We start from the raw sequence: 23,360 nt of genomic DNA on the forward strand, positions 1-23,360 counted from the left end.
TAGGGACCTCTGAAATCAGATCAGTTTGAGAGACCCTCTGAGTTAAACATGTTTTTCTCTCGGTCTATGACCTCTAAGTCTAGAACCCCTCTGATTCAGGATTCTCTGAGTCAGGATTCTAGGCTTAGAGGTCATAGACCGAGAGAAAAGCACATTTAACTCAAGAGGGTTTCTCAAGCTGATCTGACTTCAGAGGTCCCTAGATTTAAAATCTTGTAAAAAAATGTGTGCTGAGTAATAGGGACAGTTCCTACACTTTGAGAAATTTCCATATTTAGGTCTCAAATTAAGAAAGACTTAACAGGGATTTCCCTGGTGATCCAGTGGCCAAGACTCTTCGCTCCCAATGCAGGGGCCTGGGTTTGTTCCCTGGTCAGGGAATCCCAAGATCCCTCATGCTGCAACTTAAGAATTTGCATGCCTCAAGGATCAAAGATCCTTGCCAGAACTAAGACCCAGTGTAGCCAAAAAAAAATTTTTTTTAAGACTTAGCAGTGAGAATTACAAGGCCTGAGATACCAGCAACATCAGGCTAAAAGAGCTACTTTATTAAGATGCGTGGTGTCCCCTCACAGCGTCCAATATAATAGAATGAGAATGCAGAATCTGGTCTATGTGGTAATTCTGGCCACTTAATAGTGATCTTAGGTAAGTTACTTATCTTTGCACCTCAGTTTCCTCATTTGTACCCATCTCATTGGGCTGTTGTGAAAATTAAATGGGTTAATACATGAAAAGTGCTTAAACCAAGTATTTGGTATAAAGTGAGAGTTGGATAGAAGCCATCATTACTAACCACCTGGGGAAACTTCAACTGGATTTGGTGTCCAGGCATCCAGCTGGAAAGGCCTGCTTGGGAGTGTCTTGTCAATAAGATTTGCATAACGGTTGAGGTCTTGCTGACGTCATGGTCTCCTTGCAGCTCCAGGTCAGATATAGTCCTGGAAGTAGTTCCTGTCACACAACAGTCCCACAGTCACCCCACCAACCTTGCTTCCTACCCAACTCCCAAAGCACCAGGAAGTGAAACAAAGCCCCGTGCTTCCAACTCACCCTTGTCCCTCTCATCCCATCCCCCAGAGTTCCACTTCCTCCTCTTCCTCCTTTTCACCTTCCATCTCTTATCCTAAACGGCTCCCAGAATGGGAACTAGAGGTGGGAAAAGCATGGAAGACATACAAAAGTGAGGTGAGCTCCCCCACCCTACTCCCAATTTCCTTATTTCATGCATATCCATCTTTCTCAGAAGGCAAACCATTTCTCACTCAAACTGAGATAACTTCTCTGAGGCTGGAAATATTTTATCCCAAGGGTGGATTTACCACAGAGTCACATTTGAATCAGAAATTTCACTGGGCAGTTTTGAATAGTACTAAGGGAACGGAGACCTCTGTCGAAGGTAAGTTTCTCAGAGAAAAAGGGTCAACCTCTTGGAAAGGCTTTGGGAGCCATCTGTGTGGTCATCCATGGCCTCATTCTGACGTCCAGATTGTCCTGGGACCCTCCACTGGGGTGGGGACAGTCCCAGGTTTGGGCCACCCTCCACTCCCACGTCCAGCCTCACAGTCTCAGCTGTTTCACTGAATGTTGCATCAGGGATGGTGATGAAATCAGTATCAGTGGATTTTACCCATGGATGCAACAGGCTGAAGGACCAGCCAGGGTCACTGACACAGTGCACCTTCAACTACCCAGAACCCTGGACTTTCTAGCCACGGTGAAGGGCTCGGTGCTGGAATATCTCCAGTTGGATTTCTAGACCTCACTTACACACTGATGTCCCCTACCCCCAAATCACCTGAATCCCACAGAGCCCAAGAAACTTGGGCCACTAAGGTTGAGGAATCAGATGGTTCTTAGCAACAGTTCTCTCCTCCCAACAGTCCCCCTAGCCTCCAGAGTGAGGCCTGAAGTGAGGGAGCAGTAATACCTTATACTGAACAGATGCGGCTTCCCAGTTCACAAAATGTTTCATGTCCATCCTCTCCTAGTGAAAATAACACTTCCCAACAGAGAAAAAGAAGCCCCCTTATTCTTGGATTGAGGGCATCAGGTGAGCCAGCTTCATTCCAAACTGATCTTGCCATCCTATTGGGAGATAAAAGAATGCTTCTGTTTTGGTTTTTACTCAAGCAGGAGGTGAGGAAATTAGGTTTAAAGGGAGGGCTAATATAGCTTAGAGACACAAAAAGATGAGCGAAAGGTTAAACAGGAAGGAACTTGAGACTAGATTCATTTAAATATTTGCTGTTCCCACCCCTCCCCCTGTCTTCGGCCACTTTGATTCCTGGAGAGCATTACACAGAAGTCTCATCCCAGGCCTCCAGCCACAGCCACCACACGACTCATTTCCCCTGGAACTGAGGCTACTTACCTGGGCTCCCCACGGAGGGGGATGATGCAGGAGGGGAATCCCACCTGCTGTGAGTCACCTGCTAGTATAAAGGGCGGGTCTCACAATGCAAGGACCTTAAAAAGAGACTGAGACAAGGGGAGAAAATCTACAGGAAGCAGCTCAGAACCACGGTGAGCAAGAGAGAACCAGACGCACAGAACAGAGAGAATCAGATTCAGAGCAAGGGGAAGTGGACAGAGGTTCCACAGGGACTGCAAGGCACGGAGCCAGCCCGATTGGAGAGGCAGGCAACGAGATGCTGGGGAACAGAGCTGCGATGCTGCTGCTGCTGCTACTGCTGCCCTGGACAGCTCAGGGCCGGGCTGTGTCAGAGGACAGCAGCCCTGCTTGGACTCGGGGCCAACAGCTCTCACAGCAACTCTGCATGCTGGCCTGGAGTGCACACCTACCAATGGGACATGTGGTGAGTGGCGGCCCCTAGAGCCCATCTGAGCTCTCCAAGGCTATAGTGGAAGATGCTGTGGCCTGGGGTGGAAGCTGGAGGGTTGAAAGCCATCAGGGTAAGAGAGAACAGTGGTTGAGAGAACCCCTGAAGAAGGCATCCAGGGAGAGTAAGGGCCAAAAGGTCCAGGTAGGATTTGAGGGTACTTATTTCTTTACTCTTTCCACCCCTCCTCCATTTCAGGATCTACCAAGAGAAGAAGGAGGTGATGAGACTACAGATGATGTCCCCCGTATCCAGTGTGAGGATGGCTGTGATCCACAAGGACTCAGGGACAACAGTCAGGTACAAAGATGAGGCTGGCCCCCAAGGAAGAGGGGACTGGAGATAGAGCTGGACACCATGGTGAATTCGTAAAAGTTGTATCTGTCCTTGTCCATTCAGCCTGCTTTAATAATAAACCATAGACTCAGTAGTTTATAAACAACAGACATTTATTTCTCACAGCTCCGGAGTCTGGAAGTCTGAGGTCAAGGTGCCAGTGTGGTTAAGTGAGGGCCCTCTTCCAGATCAGACTTCTTGTCTCCTCACATTGTGGGAAGGAGTAAGGAGTTCTGTGGGTCTCTTTTATAAGACCAATAATTCCATTCATGAGGGCTGCATCCTCATGACCTAGTAACTTCCCAAAAGTCCCACTTCCTACCACCACCACACTGAGGGTCAGGATTTCAACATATGAATTTCACAGGGACGCAAACATTCAGATCACAGCCATGTCTTAAGAATGGCAAATATCAGGTGAGTCTTTGGTGGAGAAATTAGAAGGGATCTGTTTTCTTTCTTTCATTTTGATTTTGGCTGAGCTGAGCTGTACCCAACCAGGGATCAAACCCATGGCCCCTGCAGTGGAAGCGTGGCATCTTAACCACTGGACCGCCTGGGAAGTCCCCATATCTGTTTTCTTTCACGGCTTTCTTTTCTCCCCAGTCCTGCTTGCAAAGAATTCATCGAGGCCTGGTTTTTTACGAGAAGCTGCTGGGCTCAGATATTTTCACAGGGGAGCCTTCTCTACTCCCATATGGCCCTGTGGACCAGCTTCACGCCTCCATACTGGGCCTCAGGGAACTCGTGCAGGTATGAACTAGGGACCTGGAGGAGAGGGGCTTGCAGGTGTCAGAGACAGGGCCTGGGGGTGGGGGTGGGGTGAATGATTTACAGTCTTCTCTGATTGTGTCCTGTGTCCTTTCAGCCCAAGGGTCACCACTGGGAAACTGAGCAGACTCCAAGCCCTATTCCCAGCCAGCCATGGCAGCGCCTGCTTCTCCGTCTCAAGATCCTTCGAAGCCTCCAGGCCTTTGTGGCTGTAGCTGCCCGGGTCTTTGCCCACGGAGCAGCAACTCTGAGCCCCTAAAGCCAGTAGCTTAAGGATGACACCCAGACCTCCGTGGCTCAGTAATGCTAAGATCAATCTATCAACTAGACACCTGTGAGCCAACAAGTTCATTGGTCCATTAATTTTAATGAGACTTCTTCTGTTGAAAAATTACCAAAACTGACTGACTTACAATGTTGACCTAGGAGAGGCTGAATATTTATTACATGGGAAGGGAAATTCTGGGATTATTTATAGTGGCAGGAGCTTGGGGATGAGGATTATTTATTATATTTATACTGAATTATGTACCTTTTTCAATAAAGACTTATTTATGTGGATCTCTAAGTCTAGGCTTGTCAGTAAAAAGAAACAGAATGGAAAAAATAGGGCCAAAGCACTATAAAATGTATCCTTCTGCTCTGCAGGGCTACAGTGGAAAGGGGTCTTACCTCGTGACCCCTTGGTATATAGAGTAACTGGGATCTTTTTGGCCATAATCCCTGCTAAGGCTGAGCAAGCTGAATGAGGTTACAAGGGACTGCAATTGGGAAGTATCGCTCCTAAGCATAGCCTTCTCTTGCTCCTTGACCCAGGGCTTCCTTCCCTTCTTTCTTGGCCAACAGTGTATTTGGCCAATGCTAGGAGTCCCCAGGTACTGCGGGATCAGAAGTCAGAGCTGTTATGAGCAGAAAGGGCATTCCAGAAAGACGAAATGAGCACCAGGTTAGTCTTACCAGTCACTAAAATGTTGAAAGCCTTCCATACTGGAAAGAAGCCACTGCCCTGAGCCATACAGGAACCTCCTAACTGTCCTGGTCTGCCCTTGAATGCCTGTACCTCCCAGCACAGCAGGCAGCCTCCAGGCTCCTAGTCGGAGCCATGGGTAACATCCCTGCTGATTCACTGCTGCCTCTCCCTTACCCATATTATGCTTCTCCCTCACATTCCCCCAGGGTTAACCCAGTTTAGAAGGGGCACATGCCTCATGTCCCATCCTTGGAGAGCAGTGTCATGTGTGAGGGGTACGAGGGGCAAATGCACAGAAAGATCTGAGGAAATGTAGCTCCTAGTAGTCAGAAGGGCTCAAGGGCCCATCTGCATAGAAGTGGCTGGGGTTGAAGACGTCAGCTTCATCCATGGTGTTCTGGCAAGGCAACAGTGGATCACCGTTTGGCATGATTTCTTCAATCCTCATGCTGTTCCTAAAGACTAGATCATCCAGAGAAAGAAGTCAGGCCCTGATCTCAGACTAGGAGTTCCCAAACCAGCAGGGAAAGTGAGAGAGGATGGCAGCAGAGGCCTAGATAGGGCCTGAGGGGGGCATTAGGTGAGGTGGGCGAGGCGTGTGTATTTCCTAATGAAATGAATTGCAGCGCAATCAGCCTTTCTCCAATGAGGAGCTTAGAACACAGGCTTTTTCTGTAGCGAGTGAGGGAGGGGAGTTGGGAAAGGCAATGTGTCCTCTCTTCCCTGGTTGCACATCATCACTTACTTTCCATGTCCTCAGTGTTCAAGTGTCTCAGATCATAGGGCAAATCTGGTTCTGGCATGGGCTGTAGTTCGAGCTCTGGAATAGGCTCCAGCTGCAGTTGTGGTCCCGGGTGTGGTTCTAGGACTCCCTGTGACACCTCGCCTAGCGTGGGCTCCAGCGTGGGCTCCAGCATGGGCTCCATGCTTAGATCCAATCCTGCCTCCAGCAGTGGCTCTAGGTCCAGGCCTGGCCCGTGCTCAGGCCCTGACGTGAACCCCAGACCCAGCTCTAATGACTCCAGCTCTGGCTCCAAGTTGAGCTCCGGCAGTTGCTGCAGTTCATCCACCTGTCTGGATACCCAATACAGACAAAAGAGCAGGGCTCAGTTGTTTAGGTGAAGTGGGGAATGGCAGAGAAAGCAGAGGCTATCTTTCTAGTCTAAAAAGGCAACAGAGCAGAGGGCTTAAGACCAAAGGCTCTGGAATTAGGCTTACTAGAGTTTAAATCTTATCATTTACTAGTTGCGGGACCTTAGGCAAAGTGACCCAACCACTCTGAGCCTAAACAAGCATACTTCAGAATACTTGAGAGGAGTAGGATGGTTAAAATCAGGGCTCTGGAATTTGAGAGACCTGAATTGCCGATCAGCCATGTACCCGAGGCATGACACTTCACCACATTAAACCTCAGGTTCCTCAGCTGAAAACAGTAATAACAGTTTTTTTTTTCTGCCTCACAGGACTGTTATGAAGTCACTAAAGAAAACGAACACAAAGCTTTTAGCCCAGTGCCTGGCACATAATGAACTTTCATTAACTGTGGCTATTACCATTTCTGGCTTGGCTGGGTTCTCATAAGGATTAAATGAAAAAAGAAAAAAAAAAAACAAAACATGTTCTAAAAGAATCTACTACTATCCTTTGCATCAAGTAGATGTCCATTAACATTAGTGATGATGACGATTATTATCAGGGAACCCCCATGGAGACAACCTAAGGATGGCAGCAGGAAAATAGAGAGAGACTAAAAGAGTAGGAAAAAAACCCCAGAGGGCTGGGGAGCCTGGGTTGGTAGGAAAGAAGGCTGAGGAGACTGGAACGGGGCAGGTCTGGGTAACTATATTAACCAAGAAGGGTTAAGGAAGGTGGGCAAGGAGTTCATATCTCACCTGTTAGAGACAAAAATGAGCTTATGTTTCAGGTATTTCTTCCGCTCCTCAGGATTAACTATGGGGGACAGACACAGGAGGCAGGGGAGGTCAGTGGACTGGACACGTCGCCCCAGGGTCCTCTAGTGCAGGTGGTCCTGACTGCCATGTCTCCCTACTGACTGACTAGCAGCGTCCCACAGACAAATCCCTTCCCCTCTGGATGTTGGTTTTCCCATCTTGAAACAGAAGAGCTGCATTTATGGATGCCTGTGGACCCCTGCACTCTACCAGTGAAATATATCAACGGTTCTCACTTTTCTCCTGGGAGTAGCAACCGAAAGCCTCATCCCGGGGGATTCGCGGGTAGAGGAAGCGCAGTGGGTTCTCAGGTATGTTCTCCTCCGTGAGCATCTGGTACTGGCTGATGATCTTGGTCAGTGGGAGTGACTGCAGCACCTCCTTGGTGAAGGGCTGCACAGAGTTGATGAGCACCTCGTCTAGAGAGCGGATGTAGGAACAGGCAGGCTTGAGAGGAGAGGCTGGGCCCGAGGGCTTCCCACCCTGGCTGCCCAACCCCAAATCTGCCAAGGGATTTGGGACAGAGCCAGGGAAGCCAAGGGCAGTAGAGGGGAGGAAAGGAGAGGCTGAGGGGAACGGTAGAGCTGCTGACCATCATCTTGGTGTTCCACCCAGGAGCAGGTAATGCCCCCTTCCAACGTTTCGCTAAAGCGCAGCAGGAAGGTGCCGGAGACAGTCTTCTTCAGCAGCCGGCGCACCTGGTTCCGGCTCACAAAGCCCATGATACGTCTGCAGCATGGAGAGCAGCTGTGAGGCCCTGCTGCTTCCTACTCCCCTTGTAGAAGAACAGAGTGCCAGGGCTGGGCCTCAGCCCTGCCAACCTGTTACAGACTGTTCTGTGTTGGCCAAGTCATTTCACTTAACTGACAGTATCCACCTCCCAGGGCTGGAAGAGGTGTGAAGCTTCAGTGAGATCACACAGGTGAAAAGCACCTTGTAAAAGGCAAAGGGTTGCCCAAATGGGCAGTGTGGTGGAAAGTGCACAGGGGTGGGGTCAGACAGCCCTGGGTTCGAATCCCGACTGTCCCCCTGGTGTAACTCCCTTAATCTCCCTGAGCCCTCACTTCCTCACTTGAGGGTGGCAACACCCACCATGCAGCAGGGCTGAAAGGATTACATGAGAGAATTCATCAAGAGCACCTAGTAGGCTCCAACCCCCCGAAGGCCCCATGGAACTTGCTGGGCCCTGCTCTCAGTTGGCAATTCTCCTCCTATGTTAAGCGAGGCCTCGACTCAGACCAGCTCGGCATGCTGAGGGACAAGCTGTTTGGTACCGATACTTCTCTTCTGTCAGCCTTTCCCTAGCCTCTGTCTGCCCCAGCCCTCCGTCCTTGCTGTCCCAGGACCTTTGGCCTTGCCTTAACACTGACGGGTTAAGCAGAAACCATTCATGGTAGGCTGTGATCAGGCCCTTACCAAACGTCTACAGTTGGAAACCTCACATCCCTCACTGGTGATTTCTGTCTCCTCCTCAGACAGACACCCTCCCTGTGGTGATTATTTCTAACATGAACCAACTCTCAATTGCCACATGAACACAGTGGATGCTTGACAAATACAGGCTGCTGCTGCTGCTAAGTCGCTTCAGTTGTGTCTGACTCTGTGCGACCCCACAGACGGCAGCGCACTGGGCTCCCCCATCCCTGGGATTCTCCAGGCAAGAATACTGGAGTGGGTTGCCATTTCCTTCTCCAATGCATGAGAGTGAAAAGTGAAAATGAAGTCACTCAGTCGTGCCCGACTCTTAGCGACCCCATGGACTGCAGCCTACCAGGCTCCTCCGTCCATGGGATTTTCCAGGCAAGAGTACTGGAATCAAATACAGGCTAGGAGACTACTACTGCGAACGTGAGGGGGTGTGACGTTGCAGCGGGTTTTGCACACTCCCTCTACTTGCCACACGAGGGCGCACAGAGTCCACTCTCAAGCCCAGAAAGGCAGCTGGGCCTGAGGGAGTGGAAGGAGGGAGACTGACCAAGGCCTTACCCATCCTTCCAGAGATCCTTCAGGTGGTCATGTATCAGGTCCAGAATCTTGTCGAGCCATGTCCAAAACGGTAGCTTGCCAGGGGGACTCTCTCGCTGAAGGAAGAACGGCAAGGCAGGAAGAGGTGCAGAGCTGCCCCGGGTGTGGAGAGTGAGGGGTGGGGGAAGGGCTAGTAACTGGAGGGGGCCAGGGGCCAGCTGCAAGGGATGCAGGGAATTACCTTAATGAAGTCAACCCAGGACAACGATGCACCCTCAGTCTTGGAGTTCTGCCCTGTGGAAGGACAGTTCAAGATGACGGAAGGAGGCAAGGCCAAAGGTCCTGGGACAGCAAGGACGGAGGGCTGGGGCAGACAGAGGCTAGGGAAAGGCTGACAGAAGAGAAGTATCAGTACCAAACAGCTTGTCCCTCAGCATGCCGAGCTGGTCTGAGTCGAGGCCTCGCTTAACATAGGAGGAGAATTGCCAACTGAGAGCAGGGCCCAGCAAGTTCCATGGGGCCTTTGGGGGGTTGGAGAAGAACTGCTGATCCTGCAGAGGTGGGAGGGGACAGGGTGGCTCAGAAGCAGTGCCCTCACACCAAGCTCCACACCCCTCCTGGCCTCCCTTCACCTGTTGGCCCCACCTCCTACCTGGGGGTTTGAGCTGAGCAGATTGAACCAGAGAACAGAGGCCCAGGCAATTGAGAGTTGGTTCATGTTAGAAATAATCACCACAGGGAGGGTGTCCGTCTGAGGAGGAGACACAAATCACCAGCGAGGGATGTGAGGTTTCCAACTGTAGACGTTTGGTAAGGGCCTGATCACAGCCTACCATGAATGGTTTCTGCTTAACCCCTCCTTATGTCTCCCCACAAATGCACTTCATTTTCACTTACTGTCAGCTCCTGCTTCAGACCCTGGTAGGTGTATTTGACTGTGAAGCTAATGATGTGCAATTCCTCTGTAACAGACAGCAGCCCCTGGGACAACAGAAGACTCAGTGATCAGAGTGCCCTCTGGCAAGTTCCTCCTGCCCCATAATCCTCTGTGCAGGCCTCACCTTATTGTTGCCTTTTCCTGAACCCCCTGAACGCTGCTCCACCAGAGTCTGTGAATGGAAGGGAGGGAGAAAGAATGCCAGAGAAGAGACCTCAGGGCCCCTGGAACCCCGGCTTTGTCCTCAGGACTTCCCAGGGCCTGGGAACTTCCCCCAGCCTGTTCCATTGCACTACAGGCTTAAAACAGCATCCCTCTGGGACTTCCCTGATGGACCAGTGGCTGAAAATCCACCTTCCAGTCGACATGGGTTTGATACTTTGTCTGGGAATTAAGATCCCACATGCCACAGGGCAACTAAGCCCACATACCACAACTAGAGATCCTGCATGTCACAACAAAGATGTCATGTACTGCAACTAAGATCCAATCCAGCCAAATAAACAAAAATAAATATTAAAAAAAAAAGCATTCCTTCTTAACCACCTTACCAGGTAGCCAAAGTCCCAAATTAAGCCCTGAGTCTGGCCCTTCTCGGGGGTCAAAGTTTTCTGGTTTGAGGTCAGAATGTTGAACTTCCGGAAGCTGTTCCGAGGAAAAAGAAGATATATGGAGGTCAGGAGCAGAGTCCGGTAGGAAAACAAAAGTCCCACTTCCTTTCAGACCTCCCCTCCTTTCTCTGTCCATGCACCACACAAATCAACCTCCTCGCCTGTGTCCCCATCAGGGCTGTCACACGTGACTGAGCAGCTCATGCAGTGCACAGAGTCTGCAGCATCCTTGTTAGGTACCTACCCTTGTGATTTGGGAGAATCCCTAAAAAGAAAAAAAAAATCATTAGGAAGCAAAATAATGTAGAAGTAAGGGATTCAGTCTTTGGGGTCAGACAGACCTAAGTTCAAATAGCTCACCAGTTATGTGGCTTGCACTAGAGATATAAAGTGCATTGATAATATCTAACTCCTGGGGTTCCTGTGACAATTTTAAATTGGGTACTTGACAAGCTACATGTCCCATAGTAACGACTCAAAAGGGATGAACTATTTCTATGAGGTAGTAATGGAAGGGGAAAGAACACAGCCCTAGGGCCTGGTTGTGAATGGTAGCTGTCTCCTCCACTCCATCATCCCGTGTCCTGGGCGCCTCTGGGTCCCACCCTTCACCTGCCCCAACTTACCTGTCAACGGAGACTTCCGCAGTCAGTGATTCATTGCCTTCCTGGAGTCTCACTAGCAGCCTGGAGGAGAGGGAGGTAGATGGGGGAAAGTGGTCAACCTCAATCTCCTGGATAGAACAGATGTTTAAAAAAGATAAGGGAAGAGATGAGAAGGGGTAAGTGGACTGAGGGGAAATGAGAGAAGAAACAGCTCACAGTGAGAAGATCTGAAAAGCCAAAGAGCACACAGTGTCAGGGCTGGAAAAAGAAAGCAGGAATGAGTTCTGAGATGCCAACCTTGTTCGGACGGTGAACTTGCTCCCTGTCTTGAGGATGAGGGGTCGATGAAGAGTTTGGGGCATGCAGGGCTGATTTTCTACTACAAAGGCTCTGGAGAGATGTGGAGAGAATATATAGAGGTCAGTATCTGTAAGAATGGCTCCCTTGGTCCTTTCCCTCTGGCCTCCGAGGGGTCCTTTCTTGGCCTCCAGACCTGTGGAGCAGGCGCTGCAGCAGCTCTGTGACCTGGGCCTCCCGCAGGTCCACCCCTTTGTTCAGAGGGTCCCCATCATAGGAGACCATGTGACTCAACTCCTTCAGCTCCTTCAGCAGCTGCCGCAAGTGAAACAGCAGCTTCGCTCCATCTGTGAACCTGGGTAATGACATAATCCAAGGAAGAAAGAATCATGAGTTTCCTGGAACCCCCAAACAGGCTCCAAAAGCTCCCCTTTAACTATGTGGAAAGTCATAAACTGATTGGGACAAAAAAAGTGTCCCAATGTGTATGAAAGTGTATGAAATATTATTCAACATTGTTCATAATGCAAGGAATGAAAATGAAAGCCACTTTCACATATAAAACCAAAAACTATATTTAACATAATAAAGATAACATATGATGCTTGATCTCTTTTTTTTAAAGTGCTTTACACATCTTCATGCATTTAATTCTTAAAACAACCCTATGAGGTAGGTACTATTTTATCCCTATTTTATGGAGGATAAAGCTGAGGCACAGAAAGAGTAAAGTGACTTGCTCAAGGTCATAAAACTAGTAAAGAATGAAGTTGTATGTGGTCCCAGGCAGTCTGGCTGTACCATCCATACTTTTAACTTCTATATTTTACTGTTTTTATAATAAGATATAAGACCAATAGACAATGTGGTAACAGGAAAACAATCGTCCACTACATAAAAGCAAACAGACTGGGATAGCAGTTTGGAACTATTTTTTAAAAAGCCTCAAAAATGTACATATGCTTTATAGTATTCCATTTCTAAGATACACCCTAAGGAAATAATCAAACAAATGGACAGACAGATGGTCACAGTTCATGGCTTTGTTATCTGTAATAGAAAAATTAGAAACAATTGGCACTGGGTATACGTGGTGGTAATTTAGTCGCTAAGTCATGTTTGACTCTTTGAGATCCCATGGTATAAATTATGTTATAGTTACACCATGGAATACTATGCAACCATTAAAAATAACGATAAAATAGGTGGAAAATTTTAATATGGAAAATGTCCAAAAATATTAAATTAAAAAATATAAGATAGTATACATATATGATAGAATCTGATTTCTGTTTAAAACAGATGTATATTTGTGTATATGCACAGGGAAAATCTGGGAAAATGTATTCAAAAGCATTAACAGTGGGTACCTCTGCATGATCAGATTATGCAGATGGATAATTTTTACTTTTTTTTCCCTCTTTTCAGTAGTCTGAAATTTTTTCAATTGGCATATATTTACAATCAGAGAAAGCAATAAAGCTCTTTGTATATAAAAACAATGAAACAAAAGAACAACACAATAACAGCAGCACCACCAAGAAAAGATATATTCTCTAACCTGGGAATATCACTTCCAACAACTTACAGAAATAAATTAGGGTTGTAAATAAAGATGTAACTATGAGGTTATTTCTGGAGGAAGAAAAGGCAACACACTCCAGTATTCTTGCCTGGAAAATTCCACGGACAGAGGAGCCTAACAGGCTACCGTCCATGGGGTCACAAAGAAATGGACATGACTCAACACGCATGCAAACGTGTTATTTACTGCAGCACTGTTTAAAACAGTGAGAGGTTATTTACTGCAGCACTGTTTAAAACAGTGAGAAATCGAGAATTCCCTGGCAGTCCAATGGTTAGCACTTCCACTGTAAAGGGAATGAGTTTGTCCTTGGTCACGGAACTAAGATCCCACAAGCCAGCACAGCACAGCCAAAAATAAAAAAAGCAAGAAATCACTCACAGGCCATAGTTTGCCAATCCTGCAACTGTAATTTAAATACTTATCCTGTACCCTAAGCCCTATACACCTGTTTTCAACTTACCTGAAAGTTGTGATATTTTTTATTTATTTATTTATTAACTTTCAGCTGTACTACACAGCATGCACGACCTTAGTTCCCTGACCAGTGATCGAACCCATGCCCTCTGCAGTGGAAGGGCACAGTCTTACCACTGGACCGCCAGGGAAGTTCCCTGTGGTGTATTTTTAATAGATTAAATTATAATAAATTTTCTCATAAGATATTTAAATAATAGGTATCTTTCAAATCAAATATATTGAAGGACACATTAGTTATTTTTTTTACATCACAATAGATAATATAAGATAGTTTACTAGAAAACAATAGCAAGAAATTAAAAGCAACCTGAATATCCAAATATAGGAGTTTATTAATTAAATTATATTACTCCCATAAAGGGAACTATTATGCATCTATTAAAAGTATCATAGGTAGGGACTTCCCTGCTGGTTAAGACTCCAGGCTTCTACTGCAAGGGGCATGGGTTTGATCCCTGCTTGGGAAACTAGGATCCCACATGACGTGTGGAATGGCCAAAAAAAAAATATCACAAGTAAATATTATATAATGCTAAGTTAAAAAAACAAACTCACAGGTCTCAAAGTAGTTTGAACAGTACGTTTCAATTTTTGTTTAATATTATAGTAGCTACAAACAGATATTAAGGTTAACAGGTAATTTTCTTTTCCTTTTTTTGGTGGCATTATATTCATTGCACTAAAAAAAGGTAAAAAGATATTTCTCTGGTGATTAAAGAGGCAGGAAAAATTGGACTGTGGATCAGAGTCTTTCACCAAAGCAAAGACTGGGCTCTGGGCTTGCTGAGTGGTGAGAATGAAGAGCAGCGTGTAGCTGCAGTCAGACAAGGGAGCTGAGGTCATTCTGGGGAGTAGAGACTAAGGAGGGCGGTGTCTCTTGTCATATACAGGCCATTGTGTGTGTGCTCAGTCAACCGTGCCTGACTCTTTGTGACCCCACAGGCTGTAGCCTGCCAGGCTCCTCTGTCCATGGGATTTCTCAGGCAAGAAAACTGGAGTGGATTGCCATTTCCTCCTCCAGGGGATCTTCCCAACCCAGGGACTGAATGCAGGTCTCCTGCATTGCAGGTGGATTCCTTACCACTGAGCCACTGGGGAAGCTCATTCAGGGCATTATAATCTACAAAGCACAGGTGGTAGTTAGGACTAGGGACAGGTGAGCATGAAGTTGGGGAGGTGTCTCTCACCACTTCTCCAGCTGTTCCAACCCTCCGACAGGGGGCGCTCCAATGCAGGCTTTCTGCTGCTGGACTTTCCATTCCTCCAACTTGGGCAGCAATAGCTCAATTAAGGTAGTTAATTGGCCTAGCAGTGCTTTGGAGGCATCCAGCACCTCCTATGGAAGACATAAAGTAAGTACTGAGAGCCTCTTACCATTACCCTCCACCATCCAACTAGGCATAAAGAGACAAAGAAACCAAGGCCAGGAAGCCAGGGCTCCCAATGCCTCATTTTCCCCAGTTCCCTGCTGCCCACTCCTTCTGTCCTCTGACTCCCACCTTTCTCTGTCTGTCCAGTTCATTGAGTGTTTCCTGAAGAATGTCCATCTGTCTGGTCTGACGGGGGTCCAAAGAAGGTGTCCTCACTGGATGGCAGGAGAGGGAGGGAGACAAGTGCTCAGACCTAGGGCTCCTCCTGATCCAGACCTCAGTTAGAGTCAGGAGAAGGGAGTTTGAAAGGGAGAAGAAAGGGAACCAAGCAAAGCACAGGCATCTCTGGGCCCTCAGGCAAATTCTGCATCGTCTTGCTAGAACTAGAAGCCCACTCAATCAGCCAAGGCAGTTTCCCAAACACCTCCTCCAACCTTCACCAGCTATCCCTTGGTTTATATCATTACCCTGACCTATACAACATACCCTGGCACTTCCAGCATTGCATGGCAGCAGGACTATAACCAGAAAGATGCAGCCACAAGTTGATTACCATTTACTGGGACTTTTCCATTCTGCTCTACTCTACCCTTGGCCTCCCAGTAGGTACCCCACCCTTCAAAGTGCTTTCTACCTGATTTCTCGATATTATATCGGAAACAGAAGACATCCTGCTGGTCTTTCAGTTGGCTGATGGATTTCACCAGCTTCTGCAGAAGAGATGAGACCCCAGTGAGGCTGCCTCTATGAAAGAAGGCAGGTTGAGTCCTGCCCACCCTGGCTCTTGCCACGTCTACCAACCTCCTTCATAGCCTGTAATTTCAGGATCCGGGAATCAAGTTCATGCTGCTGGCTCTCCCCAGGTGCTTCAGGGGCTGGATCTCGTTGCTCCTGAAATAAAAGGCTATGAGCACATTTCAACTCTGACCTGTCACCCCTAAAATCCAGACCTGAAATTAAACCACAGGATGTGGAGAGATCTTGTTCTGAGGCAAATTTCCTGAGTCCTTTCCATGGTCCCTCTCTACTCCAGGAGCTTTTCAACACACCACCAAATTGTTCTCACCAGCTGAGCCCTCTGAGCCCAGGTCAGAATTCTTTTTTCTTCCAGAAGGAGATTAAAGATCATCTCAGCCAACTGGGTAGAGCCAGTGGGAAGGGCCTGCAGTAGGAAAAGAGGAAGAATTGATAGAACTCAACTGCCATCAATAAACTACCACCTCAGACCCTCCACACTGGTGGCCTCGGTATTCTCCCCTTCCTCAGGATCCCAAGCCCTACCCCGTTTCACCACTGGTTCTCCAAACCCTAGCCTCTTTCTAATAGGATCATCTAGACTCTGCCCTTCTCTCTTCCAGGGATCCCCTAAATCCAGACTCTGTCCTTTTCCCCCCAGATCTTCTCCTGTCCCTTTGAACCTCCAGGTCCTGTTCCACATTCCATATCCAGAAAGTCCTCCTCTTCATTCAGCTCCCATTCCTACCTTATCCCCTGCTCCTCTGAGTACCTGAATATCCCGATAGAATTTTCTCAAGTTGTGCTGTAGCAAAAAATACTCAGAGTCTTGGCTGCATCGGCCACACTCAGAGTTGAGTTGGTCCAAGAAGTGCAAGCATAGCATATTAGCCATGGCAGCATCGTTTCCCAGTGCAGCTTTCTGCCTGTGGACCAGGAAGAACAAGGATGTGTGTGTCTGCAGAACTGGTACTATTTTGAGGCCATTCAACCCCTTCTGGGTGTCTCCAGGATCCTGGGGGCTCAGGAGAAAGAAATCACTCTCTTCATCCCCCCAATTCCCAGAAGGCCTCACCAGTTCTGATCTTCAATCCAGACAGCCAAGTGCTGTCGAACATCCATCGGCAGGAGGCTATTTGAGTAGAGCTCATGCAGCTGATCCAGAAACGGGCTGTCAAGGTTCTGCAGCATCTCCCACTGCGCCATTTGGGGTGTGAGCCTGAAGGATGTAGATTCCCAACTGGAAATTTTGCTGGACTAAATCATCCACAGTCTCATGATTATTTATTATTACAAATTTAAAAATTAAATCATACCAGCAAGAAAAAAATTAAAGTCTAGATTGATCCCACTTCCAATCTTGATCCCTTTTCCTCCTCTCCAGAAGTAACCAGTATTACCAGTTTGGTGCATATTTTTCTATGGAGTATTATTTAAGAACTCCAATGTGTAGGCCTTTTTTGTTTCAGTGGTAATTTTCAAACACACAACAAAGTTGAGTGAGTAGTACAAGGATCATCCATGTACCTGTCAGATCAGATCAGATCAGTCGCTCAGTCGTGTCTGACTCTTTGCGACCCCATGAATCGCAGCACGCCAGGCCTCCCTGTCCATCACCAACTGTCACCCAACTTCAATAAGCAGTAATGGTATTTCCACAATCTTTATTTATTTCCCCCAGTGAACTTATACATGCATTTGTTTGGTTTTGTATACACTTATGCCGGACCATTTAGAAGTCAGCCTTGAGTTTTTATCTCAGCATTATCCCTGCTGGCCCCAAACCTTTTATCAGAGGCTGAAACCTCCGTGGAGATAAACTGCTCTCCCAGTTGGAAGGAGGAGCTCCACTCTTTAGCAGATGCTTAAGATGCCTAAACACTGTGCAAGGGGTCACTCAATCCCTAGGACTATGACACTTGTATGACCTCTGTCAATTTCTAATTCTTCATGTGGATTATCAACTTTGTGAGATAATCAATACCCAATTTTAATTGAGTGAAACCAATTTCACTCAAAACTGGTTTTTGCTGGTCACCAAACAGGCTCGGTGAAGAACTGTTCTCCTTACCTCTCCCTGCCCACTGCCATCTGTCTGTTTAGGAAATCTAAACTTCTTGCAGCCTAACAGAAAAGAACAAACACCCCCTTCTGTAGTCTAAGAAAAGGTCACATGATTTAATTACAAATCAAATGCTTAGGGTGGGAAAGATTCTTTTCCACCAGTATAGTAATCATTTCTTCCTCTGGGAAGTAGAAACAGGGGAAGGAAAGAATTGGGCAGGGGCTCCGCCATTTTAACCCTTTTAATAGAGCTTGACTTTTTAAACTATATATTTGTATTGCTTTTAAAAAAACAAATGACCAGGCCTCAGTACCTAAGGAACTAATCAGCTGGTATTAATAAAGCAAAGCAGCAAGTAAACCCTGAGGTTTAAATATGAAAAAAAAAAACAAAAAACCTGGCCTTCTTAAATACATTGCAAACACGGAGGTTAAGGGCTATAAACTCTTCTTTCTCCAGTTATCTATTACTCTTTCAGGTGCACATTTTGTTCTCCGTAAGCTTTTCTGAATTGAACTGTATTTTTTTTCTTTTGCTGAGGATCAGAAATAACACAGACCGTATGCAGGTCAGGAAGCAACAGTTAGAACTGGACATGGAACAAAAGACTGGTTCCAAATCGGGAAAGGAGTACATTAAGGCTATATATTGTCACCCTGCTTCTTTAACTTATATGCAGAGTACATCATGTGAAACGCTGGGCTGGAAGAAGCACAAGCTGGAATCAAGATTGCCAGGAGAAATATCAATAACCTCAGATATGCAGATGACACCACCCTTTTGGCAGAAAGTGAAGAACTAATGAGCCTCTTGATTAAAGTGAAAGAAGAGAGTGTAAAAGTTGGCTTAAAGCTCAACATTCAGAAAACTAAGATCATGGCATCCAGTCCCATCACTTCATGGCAAGCAGATGGGGAAACAGTGGAAACAGTGGGTGACTTTATTTTTCTGGGCTCCAAAATCACTGCAGATGGTGACTGCAGCCATGAAATTAAAAGACGCTTACTCCTTGGAAGGAAAGTTATGACCAACCTAGACAGCATATTAAAAAGCAGAGACATTACTTTGCCAACAAAGGTCCGTCTAGTCAAGGCTATGGTTTTTCCAGTGGTCATGTACGGATGTGAGAGTTGGACTGTGAAGAAAGCTGAGCGCCGAAGAACTGATGCTTTTGAACTGTGGTGTTGGAGAAGACTCTTGATAATCCCTTGGACTGCAAAGAGATCCAACCAGTCCATCCTAAAGATCAGTCCTGAATATTCACTGGAAGGACTGATGTTGAAGCTGAAACTCCAATACTTTGGCCACCTGATGCGAAGAGCTGACTCACTGGAAAAGACCCTGATGGTGGGAAAGATTGACGGCAGGAGGAGAAGGGGACAACAGAGGATGACATGGTTGGATGGCATCACCGACTTGATGGACATGGGTTTGGGTGGACTCCGGGAGTTAGTGATGGACAGGGAGGCCTGGCTTGCTGAGGTTCATGGGGTCGCAAAGAGTTGGACACGACTGAGTGACTGAACTGAACTGAACTGAACCTAGAAGAGTGGGATGGGGTGGGAGGTGGGAGGGAGGTTCAAGAGGGAGGGGACACATATATACCTACAGCTGATATATATAGCAGAAACCAACACAATACTGTAACGCAATTGTCCTCCAATAAAACAAACACACACACACACACACAGACCAAAAAGTAAAAGTGTTGGCCAAGACGCTGAACCAATGCAACAATGCCAGGTTTCGAGTCTTGGAAGTAGGGGTGTTTCTGGAGTGGGGCATTACGAATGGACCCCTAGGTTGGACAGGAGGGGCAGCAAGCGACAGCTCCTATTTCTACCTGGAAACAGTCTGACCCCTCCGGGGTGTACCCACCCGGGCCTACCTTCCATCTGAGGAAAAAATTCGCGCCTCCACCTACACCCCCGCGCGCCCTCACAAGGCCAGTACCTGGTTAGGGTCTCAGACCCAGTTCCCTGCAGTAGCTCCGGTCCAAGCTTCCGGACGCCAGAAAGCGTTCCCGCACCAGGGCCTCCAGAGACGCCCTCGGCTTCTGCCGGCGTCTCGGACCCGCCCCCTTTCCGCAGGCTTGAGAAAGAGGTTGAATCTCAGAGTTCGTCACTTCCAGAGGGGCACTTCGGCACTGGCGGCCATTCAGCCAAACGCTTCCCCAGGAAGTGAGCTCATTGGCGCCACCACAACTCCTCCTTCCCCAAGGGGCGGGGCAAGAGGAACCGAAACCACACCTCCAGCAGCAGCAAATGGTAGGCGAGCTCAAGTAAGCCCCGCCCCGTGTGTGCGAAGGGAGGAGTCCAATTAGCAGAATTGTTCAGGACTGAAACAGCTGATTTCCGAGAATCAGAACCCACTCGGCGGAACCGAGACTAGACAAGACCTTGTAGGCGTTGATATACGAAGCGGAATTGCGACACTTTGGGAAGGGAAGGGGAGGGCTTAAGTAACAACAACAATAACAATGACAAAAGCTTCTTTATTGTTGGTACGGTGCTAAGTATTAGTACAGCATATCGTTTTTAATTTCCACGAAACCTATTGAGATGCAAATCTTACCCTCACTTTACAAATTTTAAAAAACTGAGTTTGGAGAAATAAGTTACTAGTCAATGATCACTGAAGCTCTAACAAGTGGAGCCTGGATTCAAAGCCAAATCCTCTGATTCCAAACCACAAACTTTAAAACTCTTACACGCTACAGTACTGCTTTTTTCCTTGATAAGAAATCAGAGATTTGGATTTTGAACACACACATTACAACTTATCAGAATACTAGATCTAGTCATCGTGTTTACCACCTTCTTTTATTATGTACTTATTTTTGGCCACATCACCAAAAAGTGAGCAGAAAAAGGTTAGCTCTTCTCATTCCCCTCTTTCTTTGCCTTTTTGTAATCTTAGAACACTTAATCCTGATCTGGTTATGGATGGTAGTTTATAGAAGGGAAGGAATCAGAGTAGAGTTCTGCTGGATTAAGTGGACTGGATTGAATTCTCTTTACTCAGAGGTAACCATCTTTTTATTATTTTTTATTTTGGCTGTGCTGCACGGCTTGCATGATCTTAGTTCCCTGACTGGGGGTTGAACCTAGGCCCTCTGTCAGTGAAAGGGTGGAATCCTAACGGTTGATCCTACCACCTTCTTTTATATCTCAATATTCCAATACCTAGGATCTAAGCCACAGTTGTTGAATAAGGTCCACCCCCAGCATGGATTTGAACTTACTACTTCTGACACGAAAGGGGCCATGATAGTTGTTTCTTCCACTTCACTCATATCTGAGGTGCTCCGAAAGACTTCCTTGCTGGTCTCTGGTGGAGGGGTGTTTGCCTCTCTCTCATAGTAATACTGGATCAACCGCTGAACCCCAGCCTTCAGTGCAGGTTTAAGTGCAGTACCGATTATTAGTCCTGTGGATCCCCCTGACGATCCAGCCATGGCCATCAGAAGGTCATAACCCAGATCTATAACCCCATCTTGGCCTCGTTCCTTGGCCACGTCCAAGCAGTTCTGAACAGCATAATATATTGCTGTGCCCAGATTGTAGAAGGTTACCACTCCCGGCAACATCTGGACTATATTGTGCACATTCTGCTCCTGCTCCTGCTCACAGTCTTTGATGGAGGGTGATCGTCGGGCTCTCTGTGGGCCTGGGTTCTCTCTAGCCCACAGCTGCAGAGCAGAGGCCAGAGCATCTACTGACACTCCCCTCCCTGTGCTTCGGCTTTTCTCCAGCTCTTGAAGATGTCTGATGAGGGTCTGTGTAGCATTTACACCCCCCTGGCGGTACAGCTGAAGCTGCAGGACCTGTACATCACCTTGACAACCAGCTTTGTCCAGGGTGATCATCAGTGCCAGGCTTACCAGAAACCTGGGGAGAGGGGCCATCTGAGTGAAGCCAGGGAGGGATTTGGGAAGAAGGGTCTGGCAAGACAAGGGGTATGAGGAAGTTAGCGAGGATTCCAAGGGTGAAGGAAGATGTAGTAAGACATCCATCTGGTTTCCAGATGAAATGGCATCTGCAGCGTGCAGCAGGAAGCAGCAAAGAAGTAGCTCAACTGGTAACATGATGAGTCTGAGACCATGCAGGTTCGTAACAGAGTGCTCTGGAGAGGGGAGAAACCAGAAACATACAAACCATTTCCTTAAGGGCTGTGGTCCAAAAGGAGCCCAGGACTCAGGGCGAACCTCATCTGTTACCTCCAAACTTCTGTTCTTTTTTAGCTAAAGGACTGAAAAACAGGAAACTCAACCCAATTGTTCCCACTTGACCTTCTCCATCTTCAGGTCTTCCTCAGCATGATTTCCACCCATTTACAAGGAGCTCCAAATTACCAAACAGTGCAGTGATTAAGAAGTGAGACTGCTTTGATGGATTTGGTAGCCCCTCGATCCTGTTCTGCTGACTCCTCTGCCCCATGAAGAGAGCAGATATACTGGCTTTCCCCTAGTATCAGTAAGAGATGTAATCTCTGCAAATATTTATTCATCTGTTCTGGCTTCTCAAACTTTGTGCGCTTGTCACACACTTGGCCTCAGTATCTAAAAACTTTGGTATTTGGCACTTCCAACCAGTCCCTGTCACGTTCCCACTTTAGCTCATGATAGAAGCTGGGAGATTAAGAATCAGAAGAGATTGGATGTCTATCATTCCCTTTTATTTCTCTTTTCAGTTTAAAAATTAAATTAGCAAGCTACAGTGTCTCATTGGGGATTTAGTACAGGTAGATGAATGAGGAAAAAAGTTCAAATGCTTCTCATGCTGAGATGTATTACAGGCACAGTATATGCTAACTGAAAGAAAAAATGAAAAATGTAATGTGAAATAAGAACTGAGAGCTACTAAGTGGAGAAGGGCAAGGTTAACGCCAGCACTGGGATGAAATAGAGTATATCTATCCTAAGTAGGGAGAAGGCAATGGCACCCCACTCCAGTACCCTTGCCTGGAAAATCCCATGGACGGAGGACCCTGGTAGGCTGCAGTCCATGGGGTCGCTAAGAGTCGGACACGACTGAGTGACTTCACTTTAACTTTTCACTTTTCACTTCATGCATTGGAGAAGGAAATGGCAACCCACTCCAGTGTTCTTGCCTGGAGAATCCCGGGGACAGGGGAGCCTGGTGGGCTGCCATCTATGGGGTCACACAGAGTCAGACACGACTGAAGCAACTTAGCAGCAGCAGCAGCAGCATCCTAAGTAGTGTCCAACATTTCTGCCTACTTACTGTGTCCCATCTTATTTATTTATTTGTCTGTGTTTGGTATTTGTTCCAGCACGCAGGATGTTTGTTACATTGTGTGGGCTTCTCTCTAGTTGTGGTGCATAGTTGAGGGTGTATGGGCTTAGTTAACCTGTGGCATGTGGGATCTTAGTGCCCAGACCAGGGATCAAACCTGCTTCCCCTGCATTGGAAGGCAGATTCTTAACCACTGAACCATCAGGGAAGTCCCTGTCCCATCTTTGAACACAGTCCTGGAAGAGCAGATCTGTCTACAATGTGGCATTGAATATCTGAAGTAAAGAATCTGGACAAGTTCCTGAATCAGTTTCTCCATAAAGCACTTCAGAATAGCTGTAGAATATTTTATAAATTATATTGTTGTCACCCATAGACATTGAGAGGCTCTTAACATGGGGATGTTTTAAGCTTTTTACCTAATTCTCCAACTAGTTCCCAAGACTCATACTGGCATTTCTAGAAGATGTTGATAGCAAAAGCTCTGAATTGTGTTACCAGCAACATGGGAGATGGCTTCTCAGCGAATTCAATCACCATCCAAGTTAACTGGCAGACTAGCCAGCCCAGAGGGTTTTAT

The 23,360-nt window shown here is 47.1% G+C and overlaps 3 protein-coding genes across 5 annotated transcripts; 1 reads left to right on the top strand and 2 right to left on the bottom strand.

Annotated features, from left to right (window-relative positions):
- Positions 1-666: 666 nt before the first annotated feature.
- On the top strand, positions 667-4,209 carry IL23A (interleukin 23 subunit alpha). The gene is made up of 4 exons (XM_055577975.1): positions 667-2,819; positions 3,042-3,143; positions 3,786-3,932; positions 4,048-4,209. The coding sequence occupies exons 1-4, from the start codon at positions 2,652-2,654 to the stop codon at positions 4,207-4,209; spliced, it is 579 nt and encodes a 192-aa protein (XP_055433950.1). The 5' UTR covers positions 667-2,651.
- STAT2 (signal transducer and activator of transcription 2) lies at positions 3,272-19,716 on the bottom strand. Of its 3 annotated transcripts, none has more exons than XM_055577961.1 (24): positions 19,476-19,714; positions 16,533-16,676; positions 16,206-16,383; positions 15,789-15,884; positions 15,524-15,613; positions 15,357-15,432; positions 14,852-14,937; positions 14,540-14,688; positions 11,484-11,642; positions 11,288-11,380; positions 11,012-11,071; positions 10,630-10,650; positions 10,326-10,419; positions 9,899-9,946; positions 9,735-9,818; positions 9,490-9,588; positions 9,253-9,388; positions 9,079-9,131; positions 8,859-8,953; positions 7,465-7,601; positions 7,109-7,291; positions 6,813-6,870; positions 5,666-5,994; positions 3,272-5,382 (listed from the first exon to the last, which is right to left on the bottom strand). In XM_055577961.1, exons 2-24 carry the CDS (start codon positions 16,661-16,663, stop codon positions 5,240-5,242), a joined length of 2,598 nt encoding a protein of 865 aa, XP_055433936.1. In that variant the 5' UTR covers positions 16,664-16,676; positions 19,476-19,714; the 3' UTR covers positions 3,272-5,239. The 3 variants fall into 3 exon arrangements, with proteins under 3 accessions (XP_055433936.1, XP_055433943.1, XP_055433944.1); XM_055577968.1 differs by having other exon boundaries at positions 16,230-16,383; positions 19,476-19,713; XM_055577969.1 differs by lacking the exons at positions 3,272-5,382; positions 6,813-6,870 and having other exon boundaries at positions 5,781-5,994; positions 19,476-19,716.
- Positions 19,717-20,457: 741 nt separating this feature from the next.
- Positions 20,458-21,894, bottom strand: APOF (apolipoprotein F). The gene has a single exon (XM_055566285.1). The coding sequence runs from the start codon at positions 21,607-21,609 to the stop codon at positions 20,686-20,688; it is 924 nt and encodes a 307-aa protein (XP_055422260.1). The 5' UTR covers positions 21,610-21,894; the 3' UTR covers positions 20,458-20,685.
- Between the last annotated feature and the right edge of the window lie 1,466 nt (positions 21,895-23,360).

The sequence above is a fragment of the Bubalus kerabau genome, chromosome 1 (genome assembly GCF_029407905.1).
Source record: "Bubalus kerabau isolate K-KA32 ecotype Philippines breed swamp buffalo chromosome 1, PCC_UOA_SB_1v2, whole genome shotgun sequence".
Classification (NCBI taxonomy): Eukaryota; Metazoa; Chordata; class Mammalia; order Artiodactyla; family Bovidae; genus Bubalus; species Bubalus kerabau.